Here is a 21390-nt window from a genome sequence, read left to right on the forward strand (position 1 = left end):
GATTCTAGCTATTTGCGTTCGTTTACGTGTGTGTTTCCATGGCATTTCATTTAGTATGGGTATTTCTAAGGGTCATAAAGTCGCTTTCACGCAGCCGGCCGGGGGTTATCGTTAATATGTCGCACTCGGTTGTAGGTTAGGGGAGGTATGTTGAAACCTGTCGCTTTGGGTCGGATCCAAACATGGGTTTGTTGAAAATAGCTTTGCTTGGATCGTCATTATTTCATAGTTAGGCGGGGAGGTGTCTGGCGATTCTTTCGTTCAGGCGCGCTGGGATTTTTGGATGATAAGCAGCACTGCTTTGTCGCCGTGGCCCTTTACATAATCTATCAAGTCCTTGGAAAGAACATCCACCACACCCTCTGCCTTCAACTTCTCAACCTCGGCCTCGAACCCGCCGGGGACCCAAATCTGCTGAAGAATTGTGGCGACAACAATACCCTTTGGCTTGGTAACGCGGACGAGTTCCCTTAGGGCAGGGTCGGGGCCAACATGACCGAGAGTGAAAGTACCAACGCATGATACAATATCGTAAGTGTTGTCTTTCTGTGCAATTGGCTCATTCATATCAGCCTGGGCCAAGTCTCGGTAGGCACCAGTATCACGGGCGATATCTAGCATAGGCTGAGACAGATCAATGCCATCGATTGCTCGTGCTCCTGAGATGGCAAGAGCTTGTCCGACAAGACCAGTTCCACAGCCCGCATCAAGGATCACGCTATCAGCGGGTGATTTAGCAGCCTTGTATTTGATAGCAGCCTGGGCGGCGAGGACAGGAGCAACATATGACTGAGCAGAGTCTCCAACTTCGGCATTGTATGTTGCGGCCCATTTGTCATAGATATCCATGCATTCCTTTGAGCTCGGGCTATCGCGAGCCTGGTGAAGGTAAAGCTGAGTGGGTGGCACGGAGGCAGACATTGTGAGAGGGTGTTGTTCAAGTCTTAATTATTGAAATATTTGAAGGCCTTTTATTGAGTTGTAGGAATGCGTAGGAGAAAGGGTTCGGTGTTCTGCGGAGCTGGGTTAGGTTTGATTCTGACTGGATCACACGGGCGAGGATCCCGCGTTCTTATAACAATTGCCGCCCTTATATAATTCAATTACCTCTTATATTTATATCGAGTATGGCGTGATACCATAAGATGCGGGGTCGAGAGAGAAGGTTCCCAATGGGATGTTGTTTCGGCGATCGATGATGTCGGTGGATTACGATCCCGAGATGTTCCACGACGCTCCAGGATAGCCCAATACTGCCCACATGTGAAGACCATGGTAGAATAATTACTATAAATCAAGACTTCTCCAGGTATAATTGGATAATTTCTATTTCCCTCAATTATAATTTTCTTTCAAATCCTAGACTTTTCATCGATACCCAGTTCCTCCGCTGAATTTCAACATATCCACTCATACAGACACGAGCAAAGCCCTGACGTCGCAATGGTATTGTAAGACATGGTATAAATAACCTGAGACTCGCTTTAATTAGTTGATTTTAGGAAATACGCAGCCAGCCAACTTCTCTTGGCCTGTATACTTAGGTTCACTTCTATGCATGGAGATGTCGAGGGTCCCACTGGTTTCCGTGTCCTAGCGTGTTTCCACGCGCCTCGCGTAGACCCCCGCTTTTGTCAATCACCTACCGTAGTGTCGTAAAGGTTCCACGCGCCCCTCTAGGTTTGATATTGATCAATAGAAGCAGGTATAGCAAAGTAAGCTATACCTCTTTGAACGTGGCCTTTTGGTTGGCATGTATCTGTTTAGCGGTAATTATGAAAGCATTACCAAAGCTAATAATTCTCTCGTTTTAATATCTGAGAACCCCCATGGCATAATCTTTTGGCGCGAGAATGAAGATGAATGAAGATGAACTATTAAAGATCTACTTAGTCATGGTGGAATGCTTATCGATTAGACAGCTTCGGTCCGAATGTCCCGGCAGGAAGAAGATAAAGATAGTATCCTTTTACGCAGGAACTAGATTCGAAGGGGGTCAGTCTAGAACACGATTTCCCTTATTACCCACAGTGCGGGGTCAGTAGTCCAGTGCGTCAGAGGTGGCGAAGCACATGGAAATCGGATGAGTGTCTTCCGACCTAAGACGTTGCTTCTGGCGTGCAGGTGCGGGTGCGTTAATTACCTGTGCGTCTGGGTGCTATTTTGTGCAGTAGCCGTGTGTCACATATGACCTACGTATGGCAGTCGATCGATATTGCTGCAAGCTAATTCTCATTACATGAATACTTTTATTCACAATAGTCTGTATGCCGGGATGACGAATACTGCTCTCCTAAATTAGTGTGGTATTTTCTCATATGGCAATACCTCTCAAGCAAGACTAAACAACAGTATGCCCCGAGAAAAAAAGGAATCAAAAGCTGTACGGTTGAATTAATCTGCATTCTCTGCTCACAATTTTGAGTCTCACTTAAACCTTGTAACCCCTGACTCTCTTCTTCAGATGGGGTTTAACCATCATTATTTTGAGTGGCTTGCATTTTTAAGGCAGACAAGCGTGTCCAATTTCCAGCAACTATCCCGAGCTTCTCACATACCCCGGCAAAATTCTTCATTCCTACGAAAAGAAAACAAGGGGCTACGGTAGGCATCACGACGATTGAGTTTGGAAGGGTAGGAAGCGGGGGTGGGACGGCGCCCCGTCAATCTCCCAACAAAGTCGAATTCAGTGGGGTTCAGGCGGGGCTGCGGACATCAGAGACATCAGACAGCTCTCCCTGGGCTAAACTGGGCCTTGGAGGCAGCACTAACGCGTGCATGGAGCATGTGGGGATCAATCAGCCTTCCTGACCTCAGCCCAGTATCGACGAATAGTTCTTGCACAAGGACTCCTTTCATTTTTTGTCCAAGCGCTATAGCCCTGGGGTGATCGGACATTTTCCAGGCTGGTGCTTGAGCCCCATCCTGAAAAGGTGGCCCCACATGGCAGGGGAAATCCGGTTTATGGGTGCATGAAACTTGTTGGCAGCCAATTGTGAACTTGGGATGTTGAGTCCCTCAAGGGCTAGGCCTAGCAGCTGACCAGCATTGCATTCTGACTGCGGTCCTACGGAACCCATTGGACTGAGTTGGAAGCCTGCTTCTGGGGCTATATTTTGAACGATGACAGACGTAAGTGAAATCGAAATCGTAGAGGTAAACAAGTTGAGCACAGGGTTTTTGTGAAGGTCAGTGTTCCAGCAAATTCTTTTGCGGTTAGAATGTGCTTTCGGTATCGAATGCCTTCCGCTGGCGGAGAAAAGAACAAAGAAACACATCCGGTCTCATCGGGTGTTTGTTCGGGTCGGAAACAGAATTTTTGCAAAATCTTGTTCAATATAGAGAGCTATAGACAGATTACTCAAGTCTGAATAGATCGAACGGATATCAAGAGCAGCGTGGATAAGAATATGAAGAATAGGACTTAATCTGAAAGAAAGAGGAGGGTTTTCTCGTAGGGGCACTGCCGAGAAATAATCATATCGTTAAATTCAGGGATCAAGTTTTCGGGCCATTTTTATTTGGGGTTCAAGACCAGAAAAGGATTCAGGAGAAATCTTGCTTGGAACCTTAGAAACAAATCGCCAGGCTTGAACTTGTGATTTTCTACCGGCTGGAACGGTATAATTGTCCGCATATACGTCTTAGATCTTATGAATAGCCTCAACTCTGTTTATCTCAAACGGATGCAGCTCGCAGAGGAAAATTAGCTAGAATCAATATCTGACCAGGCAGTCCCAAGTTAGTTTTCTTTGCGATCTATATGCCTGTGGGATCGTGTTGATTCCAACTAGTAAGTACTTGCATGTACCACCCCTTTCCGCTTCTACCTCTGCATAAATACCAGCGTTTCTAGCCGATTATAACCGCATTTTTCCAAGTCCTCGATGCTTTTTGTTCTCTTTTCGGTCCAAGTCTAAACATAAAGAAAATTATTATTTCATAGTAAAGAAAGCAAAGTAATACCCGGATGAGTTACTCCATACACTGGCGCGGCCATGGCAAAAGTGAGATTAGCAATGACGATGATCCCTGGAACCAGCAGTGGGCATAGCCATAGATAGAGGAAACTATGTTTTTATTTTAATCTTGGATAAGAGCCAGGGTCATGTTGTGCGATTTATCAAGCTGATTACTGCTAGTAGTACTGAAATCAAGAAGCTTTACGGAGTAGAAGCAATCCTTTCGCAAACAGGAATAAACAGAAATAGGAAATGGCACGAGGCTCACAGTAACTTTCCAATGCCATTCAACATGAGATTATAATTACTCTAAAAATCAAACAATTCATTTCCCGCTATTAGTTATCACTTCCAATACTTTCCAACCCCCCCCACCACTCCCAACAAATGGATCGAACTCGGGATTTTCCACGTTCCAAACGGCGACGAAGTCCGGGGAATCCCCACCATCTCCCCAACTCCAATTTTCTCCACGCGGATAAGCACCCATCATCATGAACCCTTTCATTTTCAATCCCTGTACCATTTCCCGTGGATCATCGGACTCAATCCCTCGCGCATTACCAGTCAGACAGTTGACGAGTGGAAGTGTAGTAAAAGGGTCATAATTCTTATGCGCGACACCAGCCGGGATAACAAATAGATCACCGACATTAACATCCAGCAGAAGCCCACCCTCTTCACGTGCATCGCCGTAAGTATGCTTTTCTTCGTCTTCATCGAGATCTGCCACACCCCAGCGAATTCGACCCGGTCCAGATACGACAACCATCGCTTCGTGGGTTGAGGGTGGTAGTGCGACCGTTGACACCGGGCGTATTGTGTGACCCATTGTATTTCCCACCCATTTTTCACAAAGGTATCATATGCAAGTCCAATGTCGAGCTTTCCTTCCCTGACGAAGGCGTTTTTGTAATGAAGAAGTGGTTTGGGGGAGTTGGGTATTAGTTTCGTGGGGATGATGTTGTAGGCCGTTGGTTCCTGCATTGCGAAGATCGCTTTTGGTATTCGTAAGAGGTTTTTAATAACAGAAGTAGATTTTGGCTTGCTGTGATTTAATCATGAAAGCTGCAGGGTCCATCCTGTGACAGTTTAAAATGTGGAGTGACCAGTCTACCTTTATACTAAGGAAACCTGTTGTGTGCGGGGTTGCGCGAACTATGCCGATGACGAGATATCGGTTGTGGGGAGGATTTTACCTTACAAGCAGGGGTTTGATATATTGAATGGCGGTAAGAATACCCATAGCTGTACTAGTGCTTGACATGTATGGTCATAATTCGTGTTTAATCACACCTGCCTCGGGTGAGCTACGGCGATCGACCCGATGCGTCGGAAGTGAAGCCGATAGCATCAAACCTAATTATAACGGCGCTCGCAAGCAAGAGTGATGCAAAGTGCCTGGTAAAACAAGGCCTCCGTATATCACAACATTTATGGGCGAGACTTTCGTCCGAGGGGTCATATCACGGCTTTTAGTACAGTACTTCATCCGAAACTGCTTCTCTAGAAGGTATTCTTGTATATCGCCACTTCATATGCTTGAAGAATTTCTATCAAGGCAGAGTGTAGCCACCGTCAATAACCATATTGGCGCCGGTCATGTAGCAACAGGCATCGCTAGCAAGAAAAACATAGGCCTGGGCGGGTTAGTATAAAGTTGACAAGACACAGCACGATGAGAGAAACAGACCGATTTTAATTCAGCGGGATCACAAATACGACCACCAGGCACCATGGATAGCCATTTATCGAAAAGCTCTTTCGGCTGCTGGGTAAGCACTGTAGTCTCTCTTAGCATTATTGACATGACGTAGAGTTAGCGGGAGAACGTACTCTCCGTCATGATGAAACCAGGCGAGATACAGTTTACTCTCGCAAATTCTGTCCACTCAACAGCCAAGCTCTTGGCTAAATGCACGGCCGCTGCCTTTGAGGCATTGTACGCGCACTGCGTCTGTGGAATATTGACCAGGATAGAACTGACAGAGGCCGTAATGATAAGGTTACCTTTACCCTGGCGCTTGAAGATCTTTCCCGCTGCTTGAGCAGTCCACATCACGCCGTCATAGTTGACACGATTATCACGAGCCCAACTGCCCTCGTCATATTCCAGACTTGGCCGATTGGTGCAGGTTCCCGCATTTGCGACGACCACATCCAGGCGACCGTTTCCGAACTCATTGGCGACCTTGTTCAGAGTAGTGTCTATCTCAATGCGACTGGTCACATCGGACTGGAAAGCTTGAATACGGCGACCGGTCTCCGCGGCGATCTTTGCTGCGGATTCAGAGGCATCGGTGCTGGTTGTGTATAAAAGGGCAACGTCTGCGCCAGCCTCGGCCATTCCACGCACTACTTCAAGGCCGATTCCACGCGCGCCGCCTGTTACGGCGACGATTTTGCCTTCCAGTGAGAACTGGGATAGCACCGGAGCGTTGACATTAGGTGGTTTGTAAAGAGGCATGCTGGAGATGTGTGTGTTTTTGAGGACTTAGATGAAGGGGCGGGGTTGAATCATTAATATTCAGACACTCTTGAGCCTCGTGGCTCGTTCGCTGCCCCTCCATGATTGCATAGACATAAAAAGTGGAGAACGAAAGAAATTACTGGGGTGAGAGTCGTGCGGAGAGAAGAAAGTCGGCAAATTCTCCGCTTTTGTTAAATCAAGCGGCCTTCTTCTCCGCTGCACCCCCACTTACGATAGTCAACATCAACAGATTGACACCTCTCAAATTTGTTACATTCTATTGGGGCCACATACCTCCGTCCAAACCACAGTGAACGCACTGACATGCCCGAGTCCCTCCCGAGAAAGAGTCCGGCCCGGTCGCGTAAAGGGTGGTAAGTGGTCGAGCCTGAGATCGGCATTGCAATCAGCTATACTTGCTAAAACGATGCAGTCCGGAATGCCGAGAACGCAAAATCAAATGTGACGAAACTCGGCCCGAGTGCAAGCAATGCCTCAAAAGTGGGCGTGTCTGTCGCATCATCGATGGGCTCTTCCGGCCGCATTCCCTTTCGATTCCAACCAAAACCAAGTCGCGATCCCGTTCACAAAAGTCTCCAAGGCCGACGCAGGAAGACAATTCGTCTCCGATCAATGGTATGTCTCATGAACTGCAATTCTCTCTACCTTTGTCAATAATAAGCTCTCTAATTAGCCATTTTTAGAATCTCGACGGGCAGAAGTCAATCGAAGCAAGGACGGTCCAACAACGCCAGTATCGACCCACGATCGCGTATCGATAGCCTCGCCAGAGAAGGAGAGGGGATTGGTTCCCATTGGAGGCTTACTGGCGCAATGCTCACCGCCAGGGACATCCCATGCGATCGTTGATACGCCTCCAATTTCATCATTGCACTCTCCAAATTTGCCCGTCATTGCCAGTCCAGCGGTTACACAGGATTATCCAACGGTCGCCGGAAATACCTCTGAACCGAATTCCACCATCCTCGGTCCAATAATAGATCAAAGCAAAACTGATCGCAATGAGGTCGCATTTTTCCTTCGTTACTTTGCGGGCCTAGGCGGACAATGGATTGACATTTGTACTGGGCAACGGTCCTATTTCAGTCAATATATCATCCAGCTGTCAAGGCATAGCCCTCTTATCCGCTACTCTGCCTGCGCTATGGCTGCCAAACAGCTCGGCCAGATAAAAGATTCGAGTCAGACGACAGAGGCAAGCCGTCGATTCAGCATCTTGGTATCTAGTACGGTTCACCCGAGCATCGATTTTGAGTGGTATGGAGCAAAGTATTACGAGAAGGCAATTCTACTAATGGCCCGTCAAATCTCACATGGGACTTCCATGATCGAAAATCATTTGTCGCCAGGTGAGATCTACCGCTCCCCTGGGAGCGATAACAATCACCTTGACGATAATGAAACAACCTCATCGGCATTCCGAATCCTCGCAGCCTGTATCCTCAGTTCCTACGAAGAACTAAATTCAACAATGCGAGCCTGGACAAGCCACTTGGATGGTATCAACAAATTATTACGTCCGCACTTGGATCTCCCGATTTCCCCGAATAACTTTTACCGAGTACCTCAATCGCTACGGGCATTGGAGGCATCGTTCTGGTACTTTGCTTTAAATGATATGCTGAATAGCTGTGAGTAATCTATGAAACAAATGTTGTGAGGTGTCATTTCTTACCAATTTCCAACAGTGACCGTCCGCCGAGAATGTCGCATTGATGTCGACAATGTCTCTCTTTGGCAAAGAATGGGCGTGCCTCTCGGACACTTTGGAGAGCTTGCACTTGATCGGATTGATGAGTCAACTCAAGAAATGATCTTTTTTCACACTCTCATCTATATCTTATGCAAGATAGTCAATAAGGTCAGCACTAACAACCCGCTTTGGGACAGCGTTGATACGGATCTAAACACGTGGTATAACGCCCTACCACCGGAATTTATCTTCTCGATCACAGAAAGCTCTTCCGCAACTGTGAAATACTCCTGCAGGATACCGGAGACGTGGTTCGGCTCCGAGACCTGTGCCATCGCCATGGCGTTCTACAATATGGCACGAATCCTCCAACTGGTCAATGGACCACAAGAAGCAAATCCGGTGTCATCTCATAAGCCGCGTGATCTACTCAGCAAATACAATGCACTTCAACGCGACTTGATTCATCATTCAGGTGAGATTCTCTGCATAGCTAATGGGATGACTGGGATTGCGGTACAAAAGTATATGCTGCAACCACTCTACATCGCTGGACGATGTTTGTCTTCGGAAGCGGAAAGACGAAATCTTGTGGGTCTTTTGCGCCGCATTGAGACCTCACTTGGCCTGGCTACTGAATACTGTATCAGAGATTTGGCTGATGAATGGGGTATTTCTGACGACTTTCTGTCGCTGCAGGCGGATGATGATGATGATATTAGTGTAATATAGCAGTCCAGTGATCACTTAGGCTGATCATAATTTTATTATTCAGGTCATCAAAATTAATTAATCTCATATGACACACTAGCCTGCAAGAATCTTCAGTTGAAACAATAAAAATACAAAAAGTGAAGTATTTCATGGCTTCGTGGGGCGAAGTGGGCCTCAGCAAACGCGGGGACGCAGAATTTCCGTAAAACCTCTCAATCGGCGACTCACCACCACCACACCCCGATATCACCTCAACTCCTTCAAAGATTCCCTTCAAAAGTCTGACAGCTAGCTCCAATCACTTTGATTACCCGCGAAGCATCTCTTTCACCCTTTCAAGCCATCCGACCCACCACCACCATGCCTGTCATCAGGAATTTCAGCCTGCCGGCTTCTGCGAAGCTGCTCGAACTCCCGGAGGCATCCACCTCAAAGCTGTTCCTGGCCTTTATCTCGGGCGATGACGCTATCACTAAACAGCCCTGGTGCCCCGATGTACGCGCCGCCCTCCCTCACATCGATACTGCGTTTGCGGCACCCGATGCGCCTACGGTAGCCATGGTCTCAGTGGGGCAGAAGCCAGAGTAGGTGTCCTCTCAAACCCAAAACTTGAAGCTGATCTATCTTGGTGAATATATGATTACCCTGAGCTAACAAACCCGTTAACTTCTAGATGGAAAGAACCAAAGAATGTTTATCGCTCGCTGTGGAATGTCAACAATGTGCCGGCGCTCGTCCGCTATCAACGCGTCAACGGAGAGGTTGTCGAAACTGGGCGCTTGATTGAGGGACAGATCCTGGATAAGGTCAAGCTGCAGAGCTTCATTTCTTGATTGATTGAGAGCAACAAATCATTCTCTCATCTTGACCAGAGTTCATCTTTTGACAACTCCCGCTTTTTTCTTTATCTCCGACCGTGCGACATGTGTACCCCTGTCAAACGGCAATACCCCTTGTAAATAGACCATTCGCTAGCAATATATCACGGGAGAACCTTCTTTGAGTATTCGATCACATTACAGAACACGGAATTGAGATTGCCTTTCATACTACGACATACTTGTAGTTATATCATGCATCCTGCTTAGTATCCCGATGAGCGATAACCTTCTCAAATGCCTTGGCCTGCGCAATCCCAGCCGCGGATTGCTCGCCATCGAAAATCACGGCAATTTCTTCCAGGGTAGGTCCTTTGGTTTCAGGGAAGAAGTAAAATATGATCAAACACTCCAACACGAGACTAAGGGATGCAGATCGTCAGTCACAATGTGAGAAAACCAAGGGTTCGATCAATACTCACACAGCAATATAAACAAAATAAAATCTCCAGTGCAGACTTTCAAGGCCTAGTGGATTGACCCACTGATTAAAAACGCCACTGAGAGCCGTGAAAAAAAAGCACAATGTGAGACCTTTGGCGCGAATATTGTATGGTAAAATCTCAATGGTGTATGACACTGTGAGTCCAGGCCACGCTGCTCCCGCGACCCCATAGAAAAGAAATATCATCGCAATGACTGCAGTACCGGAAGCAGTTGATTCTGTCTTTGCGTATACTGCACTGCAAGCCGTCCAAATGATAAAGGATATTAGCATCCCAACCCCGGCGAAGAGGAAAAGCACCCGGCGACCGGCTCGATCAACGAGAAAAGAAGCTCCCAAGGAAACAAGCCAACACCATATCGTAAGACCACCGTTAATATAGGACTGGGTAATTGAGCTGCGAGATTTAGTAGATGTCGCAAATAATTTTCAAGAGAATCGAGAGGCGCAACTTACTCGGTAATCCCAACAGTCTTAAGAATTGCCGCAAGCTGTGGAAGCAGTTAGTATTCACATATTTTTCGTCTCCTTGGGCACTATCCAGCAAGACTTGCATAGTAAGAAACAAGGCCGTTGCCGCTGCATTGAGAAAAATTCGCCGTTGCAATAATCAAGGCACATCGTTTCCGATTTCCCTTCGTCCTCACCATGTCGAGCCAGCCACTCCCTGAAGACTCATTTTCCAATCTCAACGTATTTGCGATTTCTGAAAACTCCCATCGAACAAACTCGTCATTCGGGTCATTATTACCGTGGTATTTGATCAAAATTTCGCGAGCCTCTTCGCACCTATCTTTGCTTATAAGCCATCGAGGGCTTTCAGGGACGAACCAGATAGCAAGAAGTTGAACACCTGGCATCAGGCATTGAAATGCGGTAGGCAAAACCCACTGAATATTTCCGATCTGGTGCTGCAGTGTCCCAAAGCAAACCCAAGCCGCAAGTATACTGCCCACGTACCACAGAGTATTGTATACCGTGGTGACTTTGCCGCGGTGCCGAGGATGCGCAATCTCGGTGATTAAAAGCGGACAGGTTCCGTTGGAGATGTTCGAGCCGATTCCCATTATGAATCGCCCACACAGATACATCGCGTCTCTCTTCGATTCACTGCCGGTCCGGGGAAAGCTTTGAAGAAGTGAGCCGAAGACAACGATTATGCACCCGATGGCTGTCCCTCGCTTGCGACCCAAACCATCCGCGATATAAGGTGCGAACAGCAGAGCAAAAAGTCCGCCAAATCCAGGCATCGCACCGAATATTCCGAGTCGAGATCCTGTCGGCTGGTCAAAAACTACAATGCGTTAACACCAAACTAATCAGGCAACTCTAGCTGGGTCGACTCACAAGCCTGCCAACTATTCATCGTCTGCAAACCATTCAGAAGACTCGCGTCATAACCCAGTGTTGTCGATCCCAAGAATAGAAATAGGAACATTAAGTACAGCTTGCGCAACTCTTTCTGTTTCCAAATTGGAAGATCAGATCCTTGTGGGGGTTGAGTTTCGTTCAAATTTTCCACATGGTCATGCTTGACAAAAGTCTTCTTTTGGAGATCCATTCTGAGGCAGATGGTGCTAGAGGTATGTCTGGCTTCGCGAAGATAATATCTGGTATGCTTCTTCGAGATTCAACCTGAAATGCATTCTGCCCTGTAGCTTTTGTACTTCGGCCAATTCCGAGGATATCTGCTTTCACCTCTAGTTTGCCCAGACTCAAAGCACCTCAGATTAATTGCGGGGAAGGCCTAGTAGCAAATTTTATTTCTATGAACTCGTCTTCCATGAGTATCATTGGGCAGGTCATCTTAGACTTAACCCCGCATTACACTTTCTAATTGGGAGGCTGTCCAGCCCGAAGGAGCGTGGCTTGAATATTTAGCCGAAGTTTTTGCGGCCTTCAAAGAGCCTGCGTCCCCAGTGGATATTCTTCTCGGAATATTCCATCGGTACCATTTTTCGATTCCAGAACGGTTTGGTCTAAAAGATGCGACTTGATTCAGAGAAAATCGTCGATATTGCCGACATCAGGAGCCCAAAGGGCGTATCTCGGAATCAAAAGGCTTGTGACGGTTGTCGCTCCCGAAAGTCAAAGGTAAGCGGAAGACGTGAAATGAATCTCTCCCGGTAATAATTAACACTAAAATGATGCATTAGTGTAAATATGATGAAGATAACGATAAATGTCATATGTGCATTCTCGTCAATATTGAATGCACTACAAATCGCCCTCGAAAGAAACGCGGGCCTAAATCCCGGTATGTCAAAGTATGAGTGAATCTCAATGAACTTATCTCATTAATAACATCTCCAAGGAGTATTATTCAACAGGACAAGGTCGATTCTGGCTCGACACAGGGGCGTAACACGTTTTCCTTCAACCCGGTCGGCATAATCTCTCCCGTGTCTAGCCATTCTCATTTCTTGGCCCAGGTCGCTAGTCCTTGCGAAGAAATTCCGGCTTCGGTTTCTAGTGGCTGGTTATCTTCATTTGCGCCGCCGGAAATAATCAGCCAAATCCTGGATGATTGGTTCGACAGAATTCATCCTGTTGCTCCAGTTCTCCTTCGTAGACATTTCATGCATCGGTTGGAAAGCAGAGAAGCAGATACTAATCCGGAATTCTGCGCTCTGGTTGTAAGTGTTTGTGCGGCGGCCAGAGCAACCTTACCAGGCGAAAATTACGGTCTTGTTGAAATTTCAACCTGCGCGGAATACATTGACAAGTATCGACTTCTGACGCAGAGTCATATCCGATCCTCATATTCGCTGGATTGGTGTATCACTATGTACAACCTGGGAAGTGCGTTTTATTCAAGCTCTAAACCTGGATTGATCGATATACGATCATATCACTCGCTCAGCGAGGCTGCATCTGGTGTGAGGTATTTATTGTACTATCACCAGCATGAGATGGATAACTTGGAGAACCAAATCCTTCGGCGTCTATTTTGGCTCATTTTTGCTGGTTCGTGGTATGTTCGATCAACCTTTCCAACCTCATTCACTACTACGACTAGTATCTCGTCGGCTAAATTGAACATTGTCCCAGTACAATGGATATATTGGGCAGGCTACCGATCATTCTCTTGGAACAGGATGAATTGAAAAAGTTTCCCCGACCACTAGATAAAACAGACAAGCAGCTCGATCCGATAGGATCTGAAGGAAGCGGGTCTTTTACATGGCTCGAGAGCAACATAAGCTACATTCCCGGTCTCAACTGTCTGATTGATCTCTTAATGGTATGGCAAAAAGCTCAATCATGTATCGGTACGCAGACAGTCGAGATGTCTTTGGAAAAGCTTCAATTCGTTATGGATAATTTTCCGCCCAAACTTCGATGGCGGGGTGGGCTTTCTCGGCCTTCAAATGTCACATACGGCCATGATGTTCAAATCGCGAACTTATTCGTCACGAGTTTGCACATTCGGTCTAATCTTGTGCAAAGGTTTGGGACACACGAGGTCAAATCTAGAGAGTATCCAAAGATTATAGACGATCTTCTCGAGGTATTATTCCATCTGCCGCAGGCTGTATTTGATGCCAATGGGAAAAGTTTGGCACCAAAGATCCGTGACATGGGGCCGCATATTTTGAACGGATGGGAATCTCAGGCGGCGAAAGATATGGTGGAAGCAATCGTCCCCAGGATAAGCTAGCTGTTTTACTGCAAAAGTTGGATGAGCTTGACCACCAGCAGGCTATTGATGAAATTAGACCGATGGAATGCGAGTCGGGAATTTTCTAAAAAATTGCGTGTAATGGATCCCGCGCAAAAGTCTTGCCCGCAGTAATTATATTTATCCGTGACTAGTAGTAGGTAAAGACAATATGCACTGATTACCCCGCGTTTAGACAGGATAAACCTCAAGAAAGTCCGAACGAATCCAGATCTCACTTCGGAAAAACCGAGTTCTGCAATATGCTGCAAGGTCCTGCTCAAGCCATGAGGTCTTTCCGCTACTCATTCGATTTTTATCTCATTTTAACAGAACGCTATAATTAACCCCAGATAACTTGCAAGAGTCTGAAATATTTTCTTTCTCATGTAGAACGTGAACTTACAGCCAACCCACAAGATGCCCCGAGACAGTCAACAACTTCCCCATCTCCGCCGCCTCGACAATGGCAACATTCAACTTTTCGTCAAGGGTCGACCTTTCCTCATGTTACCAGGAGAGCTACACAATTCATCTCTCAGCTCAGCTCGATATATGGAAACAGTATGGCCCGCGATGAAGTCTCAAGGGGTCAATACACTACTCGGGTCTGTGACTTGGGAGATGATTGAGCCCGAGGAAGGTCGATTTGACTTTTCTGAGCTTGACCGTGTTTTGGCTGGGGCTCGAAAACACGATATGCACATCGCCGTCTTATGGTTTGGCAGCTACAAAAACGGAATCTCAACATATGTTCCTGATTGGGTCAAGCGCGATACCAGGAGATTTCCACGAGTCCAAGTCCTCGAGGCGGGAGGCAGGATGCGAACTCTCGAAATGGTGACTCCTCTAAGCAGTGAGGGGTGCGATGCCGATGCACGCGCATTTGCGGCTTTGATGCAACATCTTGCTCAGGTCGACCGTGAAGAAAACACGGTTCTGATGGTGCAGGTCCAAAACGAGACCGGGCTGCTGGGCGACTCACGAGACCGCTCACGGAGAGCTGAGAAAGCATTTACAGAACCAGTCCCTGAGGAATTGTTGACGTATCTCAGAACATCAGAGCTTCACTCTCAGTTTAAGAAGCGTTTTTCTCTTCCAGATACTTCTGACCCTCATTCATGGGAATCTGTCTTTGGATCGGGGTCGGCCGCTGATGAGGCTTTTATGGCCTACCACATTTCATCTTACGTCGGACGTGTTGCCTTCGCTGGGAAAAAGAAGTACATGATTCCACTATACACAAACGCGTGGTTGAACTTCGAGGACCCCTCACAATTGGATATGAAAGGAGTTCCAATTGTGGTTGGGGGTGGTGTGGAACCAGGTGTATATCCATCCGGTGGTCCATGCCCTCACCTACTCGATGTATGGCGGTTCAACACCCAAAGCCTAGACTTTCTCGCTCCGGACCTTTACCTCCATGACTATGAAACCATATGCCGTCATTACACCGAACAAAGAAACCCACTCTTCATTCCGGAACAGCGGCGTGACGAAAAGGGGGCTCGGAGAATGTGGTTGGCTTACGCTACATATGGAGCTCTTGGAGCAAGTCCTTTTGGAATTGATACTGGAGCTGAGATTGCGGGTCGCGAATTTCGACTCCTTGCTCAGGCTTCTCCGTATCTCTTGGGCGCCCCTCCGAAGGATCGTATGGGTTTCTTTTTCGACGAAGAACCTTCTGAAAAGCTTCCCGAAAGGTGGACACGAGTTTTCGGAGACATTGAAGTCATTATTGAGAGAGCATTTGTATTCGGAAAGCCCGGGCCAGGAGCCGGAATGGTCATTCATCTCGGTGATGCTAAGTTCCTTGCGGTAGGGCGAGGTTTCCAGGTCAGGTTCAGGCCTGTTTCTAGGGAGGCAATCTTTTGTGGGATTCTCCACGCAGTGGAAAAGGAAGTCGATGATAAGGGGCAATTGCAAACTTTGAGAATACTCAACGGCGATGAAACGAGAAGTGGAGAGTTCTTGATCATGCCCAACGATGAGCCGGACTATGGAGGATTCCCGATTGCAGTTACAATTCCAGCGAAAACATGCATTGCTGAAGTCGAAGCATACTATGTGATTGAAGAGGATGATGATTGATTGATTATCTATCAGGTTTTTTAACTCATTTCAACCTCCATATGTCGTCAAATGACATCAAGATATGACATTTCTTGGTCTTAGATTGCAGGTAGACAATTCGTATTCGATTACGTTTGAGTATGACATTGCTTGTTAAGTGAGATATTCTAAATTCGGGTATTGAACTGATTGCTTTTGATATTTTAAGCCCCTTCTTTCCCAATCCAATATGCCTTCATTTCTGACATGCAGCTGATTGCCAGTTCTCTAGCCATCGCCCTTTCTCCATCAGACCAAAACTTGGCATGGATGATCGCCATTTTCCCTTCGATATCGTTCTCGTTCGGCCAATTTATATGCCACGAATAATGTAATCTGCTCCATGGCATCGGTCCGCCTAATCGATGAACATAGTTTAGAAGATCTTGCTCGGGAAATTCATGCCGAAACAGATTAGGATGCTTCAAAACTGCTAGATAATAGTTATAAATCTCCTCCGATGGTGAAAATAACATGCATCCGACATTAAAGTATTGATTCTGAGGATCCAGGTACGAGAACGGGTATGGATGATCTAAGTCGTAAGACTCTGGCGAGGCAGCGAACATGTATTTTTGAGGGAGGCGACCGACTTCTGTGTCAGGGCTTGTGCGATTATAGTCAATAGCCTTAAGCTGAGAACCCTCATCCTGGAAGATCGCATCGATTGGTCGCGTAATCACCATGTCTGTATCCATTACGAAGACCTTTTCGTATGGCAGAAGTTCAGGATCAAATAGGCGCAGTTTCGTGAGCACCTGTTTATAACGTCCATTTGCCCAAGACGCATCTATTGCTTCAATCTCGATCACAGTTGCTCCATCTGCTTCAAGCCGCCTGCGCTTGCTTTCGCTGACATCCTTTGTCACCAGCAATATCACTGGAATTGGATCTGTCTGAATTGGATCCGTAAATTTGGTAGTGGGCGCATGGAGGAGCTGATACACTAATGTTCGTGCGCCAACAAAATATGTGTCGTCGTCATAGTCATCGTCGCCATTCTGGTACTCACGATATGCACCAAGAAAGACAGCGACGCAGTATGGACTCTTCGCACGAGAGGGTGTTGGGGCGTTTGCGACCGGGATCGTCGTGTCTGGAGTGGTGGGTGGGCTGTGGGTTGAAAGAGTGTTGGATACAGCAGGCTGTGTGTCTGGAGATGCCTCGGGATGTTGACCAAATGGGCGTGGAGCTGAGTAACTCAATCTCAGCAGGCAGAATGCGATACCAGCACCAAGCAGAAGGAAGAGTAACCTCCTGCGTTGTGGTTGTGGGAAGAAACTGGGGCGCTCCACATATTGGTGTGAGGGGGAGAAGCCTCTGTGGAGTTTGATCATGGAATTCATTTTTTGTCACTCATTCATGATTCTCGCTAGCCCCTTTAAGTGCTATTTTGATCGCAATCATTGACCACGCTAACGATTAGCGGAAAAAATTGGGGCAGAAGTAGATGCCCCCACATCTACTCAGTAACAGACCTGTCGATCCCTTTTTTTTATGAATTTAATCTCCCCCAGATCATCGGGGGGTTTTTTACTTTGGTGTCTTTCATGCATAAAATGTAGTTGTCGCTCATGTGGAATAGAAACAAATATTGTCAACGTGGCGAATTTCTCAAGCGTTGTTCGAAAATTGTTTTTCTTTGCCCCTTTTCTGTTGGTGATTGGGGCCAAATACAAAGTTGACAGGGGCTTACACACGCTGCTTGGATATTCAACAACTGGATTCTGTTGAAGTCACGGTTGCATAATGGGTCCGATTCCTATATTTCCCAAAGCTACTAGGCAGTCAACCAGAATCGATATCCGCTTGCCCCTTCTTAAATCAAGCCAAGCCAATAGCCAAACACGGAGTTAAATTTCGAATGCGAGATTTAATATAATATATCATGATATTTGTAATGTTTAGAAAAATTCCAAAAATGTTGCATTAATTCTAGCCTTCCACGGAACACTGTCTAACGCCTTGCTAACAATTTTAGTTCAAATCAACCTTGGAACTCATAAAAAAGATCAGACATCCCGCTATTTTTCTTATTAGTTTATTTCAACGCGACTGACTCCTTCCATCGTCACTACTTGATCTCCCAGAAGCCGATCCACCCAGGGGGATAATAACAATTCTTGCTTTAAGGGCTGCGTCTTCCCTGGCACGATCATCGCTCTTTTTCGATCCGCCACGGTGCAGATCCATGATATCCATATCATCCAGGTACTCATCCGGTAGATCTACTCGAATGAGTACCCCTCTAGGTCGGAAAAATGTTTCATTCCAATGCGCTAGATGCCTTGATAGCCGCTCACCACGAGCACCAGCCATCGAAGCGATCAAATTCCGCTGTTCCTGTCGTCTCCTGGCGTGCTTCGCTATCAGGACGGCAGGTATCGCACCAAGAATTCCGATCATCACGCCTCCCAGTGCGAGTGTTCCTAGACCTTTACCGACGACGGTGGTCCATTGTTGACGGGAGAGCTTGGCTTCTTCACAGATCGCAGCTGTAAATTCTGTCCATTTTTCTTGAGAGATTTCGTGTCGGGATAATTCTTCTGGGTAGGCGAATCCGGAACTTGTAGCTGCGGTGCGGGACGGTACTTGTAGGCCGCGACTGAGTGTTGATGAATTGGCGAAGCCTGGCTCGGAAGAGTCGGGTTCGAGAAGGAATTGGTCTTTCTTTTCGTCTGTCGGATTATAGTCCGGAGAGGGTTCATAGGGTGGTAAGGCCTCTGGCCAGCGACTAGTCTCCATTTTTGATGTTTCGAAAATTGTTGGTAGCGTATTTATCATATCATACAAAAGTAAGATAATCGAATGTTTCAAGTTCAAGTTGTCGATCTTGGTTTCAATACGAGAAGTCAAAGTCTTTGTTCGTGTAGATATTCAACTTTCAATGGGATTTTGCCCAAATATAAAGTCCGACATGGAGAGCCGCAGAGGTAGTCAGACTCGGAGTTAGACATCGCCCGGTCATCACGTCACCTTCTTCCTACCAATAATTTCCTGTTATCATACGAAGTATACGAGTCAGGGTCAGGCCGAGGGGCAGTGCTGCCTGGGAGTCATCGTGCCTCACGAAGGTAAAAGTGTGACCGCATAATATTAAACGCTCATCTAAGCTCAATCAAGCCTGGTGTACAGTCGATCTAGACCTAGGGGGTCCATAACACGAGCAAGTCAATTACTTCTTCAGGGCAAGTCTCAAGCCTCAATTCCCACGTCACCGCCCATAGCCACGCCGAAATGTAACGAGAGCCAATAAGAGCTTACCAGCAAGGAATCTGGGCGGTCGGAAAGGCGCAGCCTTAGGCAGAGTGAAGAGAAAGAAAATAAATGAAAGAAAGTCATGCTTGACATTTTAGTCCGAGGGCCGGGCCAATCAGAAATGGATTTCAAATCCAATCGGAAACCAACCCCCCCTCTCCTCCCCCTCCCTTGATTGCACAACATGAGTCACAGCAAATCTTCGTACTCCCTCGCACAGGAGCTAAAAGGGACGTGCACGCGGAGCTCGGAGTTGTTGTCATCTTCACCACTCAACGACCTTGATTATAGCCACTCTCCACGATCAACATGACCACCCGATATCGCGTCGAATGTAAGCAAGCCAACGCAATCCTTCTGCCTTAATTTCTATAACCTTGCTGATCATATCCAGATGCGCTTAAGGTACCCAACCCAACCTATCTGTAGATGTGATACGATGCCCTTGTTTGCCCCTCATTAACTCCGCAATGTAGACACATCGCCGTGATCAACTGGTAAGCAGGTTCCCAGAATACAACCCATGTCCAATGCAGCACTAACACTAACACGCCATAGATCGAATGGATCAAAGTAGGCTTCTAAATTCCTGCCTGGAGGTATCTCCGAACGAATATTGCGCAATGCTAAGAGCCGCAATAGGGTCTCCTGGCTGTTCCTTTCGTCCTGCACTCCCAGCCCACCGTCATCTACCAGAATCATAGCGAGGGTCTGAAGACCGTCGCAGCCGACACACACCAGCGCTATGCAGAGATCATGCTGGATGTGGAGAATTTGATCTCCGACCACAGTAGGGTCCAACATCAAAACACCAAGCACCGCAATACTAACACAAATAAACCAAGTCCACCACGAAGCGACCGCACTCCCTGGAAAATCCAAATTGAAACTCCTCGTGCCAACTGTAGGAACATTCTTCACGGCGCTGCATCTTCAAGAAGCCTTTAACTACCAAGACGAGCGGCGCTGCATAAGCCGAAGACGCTTTGTCGCCCCGTCCTTCAACGACATTCGTCTAACCCTCAATTCAGCCCAATTATTGGGTCTAGTCCGAACCAGCTCCGTCGAACTAGTCACCTTTGATGGAGATGTAACTCTATACGACGACGGCAAGAATCTGACACCGTCCAACCCGGTCATATCACGCATCCTGCGCCTCCTCGCTCAAAATCGGAAAGTCGGCATCGTCACGGCAGCCGGGTATGAGGAGGCTCCGAAATATTATGAGCGATTATATGGACTTCTTGACGCTGTTCACAGCAGCTCGGATCTCACCGAATCTCAGAAAGAAGGGATTATCGTCATGGGTGGTGAGAGCAATTTCCTCTTCCGGTATGACAGGACTCAAGAGTGTAAACTTTCCTATGTCCCTCGTGAAGAGTGGCTTCTCGATGAAATGAATGCGTGGAGAGAGGATGATATCAAGGAGTTACTTGATTTGGCGGAGAACGCTTTGCGGACTTGTAAGGATGCGTTGAGTTTACCTGCTGCTGTGCTGAGGAAGGATCGGGCGGTGGGTGTTTATCCGGTTAATGGGGTGAGGATCAATCGTGAGCTCTTGGAGGAAACTGTTCTTGTTGTGCAGAATACGGTTGAGAGGTCTGCTGTTGGGGCTAGGTTGCCTTTCTGTGCTTTTAACGGTGTGTTATTCTCTCCCTCCCTTTCCCTCGTTGTGCTGTGTATATCCCGTTCCATTTCTTTCAATTCTAAATCTCATTTATACAGGCGGAAACGATGTCTTCGTGGATATCGGCGATAAGTCTTGGGGTGTACGTGCCTGTCAACGATACTTCAATGGCATCGATCCGAGCAAGACACTGCATATCGGTGATCAGTTCTTGTCGGCTGGTGCGAATGACTTCAAGGTCAGATTTCCAACGTTCTTTGGGGATGAAAGATCCTCACCTTCCAACTTGAATCTAACGTATTCGTCGCTTGTATAGGCTCGCCTTGCTTCAACTACGGCGTGGATTGCCAGTCCCGCAGAGACCGTCGATCTGCTGGATGAGTTGGAGGCTGCTGTTGGGAATAATTCGAAGTAAACATGTCGCTTTTCATGATTAATCCAGTCATTTAGGCACTGGCATTGATTGGACATAGTATTCGTTGGGACTACCCATTAGAAAACACTCGATCATCCATCACGTCGTTGAAAGGAGAGCATTTCCTTCCTAGG

The 21390-nt window shown here is 47.0% G+C and overlaps 11 protein-coding genes across 11 annotated transcripts; 5 read left to right on the forward strand and 6 right to left on the reverse strand.

Moving 5' to 3' along the window:
* Positions 1-261: 261 nt before the first annotated feature.
* On the reverse strand, positions 262-921 carry N7509_007944 (class I SAM-dependent DNA methyltransferase; the record flags this gene model as incomplete). Its single annotated transcript, XM_056632581.1, has 1 exon — positions 262-921. One exon carries the CDS (start codon positions 919-921, stop codon positions 262-264), a length of 660 nt encoding a protein of 219 aa, XP_056488132.1.
* A 3366-nt stretch (positions 922-4287) lies between these two features.
* Positions 4288-4949, reverse strand: N7509_007945 (FAD-dependent pyridine nucleotide-disulfide oxidoreductase; the record flags this gene model as incomplete). The annotated part of the gene is made up of 2 exons (XM_056632582.1): positions 4288-4736; positions 4772-4949. 2 exons carry the CDS (start codon positions 4947-4949, stop codon positions 4288-4290), a joined length of 627 nt encoding a protein of 208 aa, XP_056488133.1.
* A 569-nt stretch (positions 4950-5518) lies between these two features.
* N7509_007946 (uncharacterized protein) lies at positions 5519-6429 on the reverse strand (the record flags this gene model as incomplete). The annotated part of the gene is made up of 3 exons (XM_056632583.1): positions 5519-5602; positions 5656-5744; positions 5799-6429. The coding sequence occupies 3 exons, from the start codon at positions 6427-6429 to the stop codon at positions 5519-5521; spliced, it is 804 nt and encodes a 267-aa protein (XP_056488134.1).
* Positions 6430-6756: 327 nt separating this feature from the next.
* Positions 6757-8878, forward strand: N7509_007947 (Zn(II)2Cys6 transcription factor; the record flags this gene model as incomplete). Its single annotated transcript, XM_056632584.1, has 4 exons — positions 6757-6806; positions 6866-7068; positions 7137-8084; positions 8142-8878. The coding sequence occupies 4 exons, from the start codon at positions 6757-6759 to the stop codon at positions 8876-8878; spliced, it is 1938 nt and encodes a 645-aa protein (XP_056488135.1).
* Positions 8879-9220: 342 nt separating this feature from the next.
* On the forward strand, positions 9221-9693 carry N7509_007948 (uncharacterized protein; the record flags this gene model as incomplete). The annotated part of the gene is made up of 2 exons (XM_056632585.1): positions 9221-9444; positions 9534-9693. 2 exons carry the CDS (start codon positions 9221-9223, stop codon positions 9691-9693), a joined length of 384 nt encoding a protein of 127 aa, XP_056488136.1.
* Positions 9694-9931: 238 nt separating this feature from the next.
* Positions 9932-11744, reverse strand: N7509_007949 (general substrate transporter; the record flags this gene model as incomplete). Its single annotated transcript, XM_056632586.1, has 4 exons — positions 9932-10100; positions 10161-10567; positions 10750-11477; positions 11531-11744. 4 exons carry the CDS (start codon positions 11742-11744, stop codon positions 9932-9934), a joined length of 1518 nt encoding a protein of 505 aa, XP_056488137.1.
* A 1494-nt stretch (positions 11745-13238) lies between these two features.
* Positions 13239-13844, forward strand: N7509_007950 (uncharacterized protein; the record flags this gene model as incomplete). Its single annotated transcript, XM_056632587.1, has 1 exon — positions 13239-13844. One exon carries the CDS (start codon positions 13239-13241, stop codon positions 13842-13844), a length of 606 nt encoding a protein of 201 aa, XP_056488138.1.
* Positions 13845-14264: 420 nt separating this feature from the next.
* Positions 14265-15935, forward strand: N7509_007951 (uncharacterized protein; the record flags this gene model as incomplete). Its single annotated transcript, XM_056632588.1, has 1 exon — positions 14265-15935. One exon carries the CDS (start codon positions 14265-14267, stop codon positions 15933-15935), a length of 1671 nt encoding a protein of 556 aa, XP_056488139.1.
* A 185-nt stretch (positions 15936-16120) lies between these two features.
* Positions 16121-17302, reverse strand: N7509_007952 (uncharacterized protein; the record flags this gene model as incomplete). Its single annotated transcript, XM_056632589.1, has 1 exon — positions 16121-17302. The coding sequence occupies one exon, from the start codon at positions 17300-17302 to the stop codon at positions 16121-16123; it is 1182 nt and encodes a 393-aa protein (XP_056488140.1).
* A 700-nt stretch (positions 17303-18002) lies between these two features.
* Positions 18003-18701, reverse strand: N7509_007953 (uncharacterized protein; the record flags this gene model as incomplete). The annotated part of the gene is made up of 1 exon (XM_056632590.1): positions 18003-18701. The coding sequence occupies one exon, from the start codon at positions 18699-18701 to the stop codon at positions 18003-18005; it is 699 nt and encodes a 232-aa protein (XP_056488141.1).
* An 822-nt stretch (positions 18702-19523) lies between these two features.
* isn1 (IMP 5'-nucleotidase ISN1) lies at positions 19524-21256 on the forward strand (the record flags this gene model as incomplete). The annotated part of the gene is made up of 8 exons (XM_056632591.1): positions 19524-19548; positions 19609-19619; positions 19691-19711; positions 19773-19787; positions 19857-20004; positions 20060-20854; positions 20940-21079; positions 21158-21256. 8 exons carry the CDS (start codon positions 19524-19526, stop codon positions 21254-21256), a joined length of 1254 nt encoding a protein of 417 aa, XP_056488142.1.
* Between the last annotated feature and the right edge of the window lie 134 nt (positions 21257-21390).

Source organism: Penicillium cosmopolitanum (genome assembly GCF_028827165.1).
Source record: "Penicillium cosmopolitanum strain IBT 29677 chromosome Unknown utg000008l:1.0-4398992.0:1.0-4402845.0, whole genome shotgun sequence".
NCBI lineage: Eukaryota > Fungi > Ascomycota > Eurotiomycetes > Eurotiales > Aspergillaceae > Penicillium > Penicillium cosmopolitanum.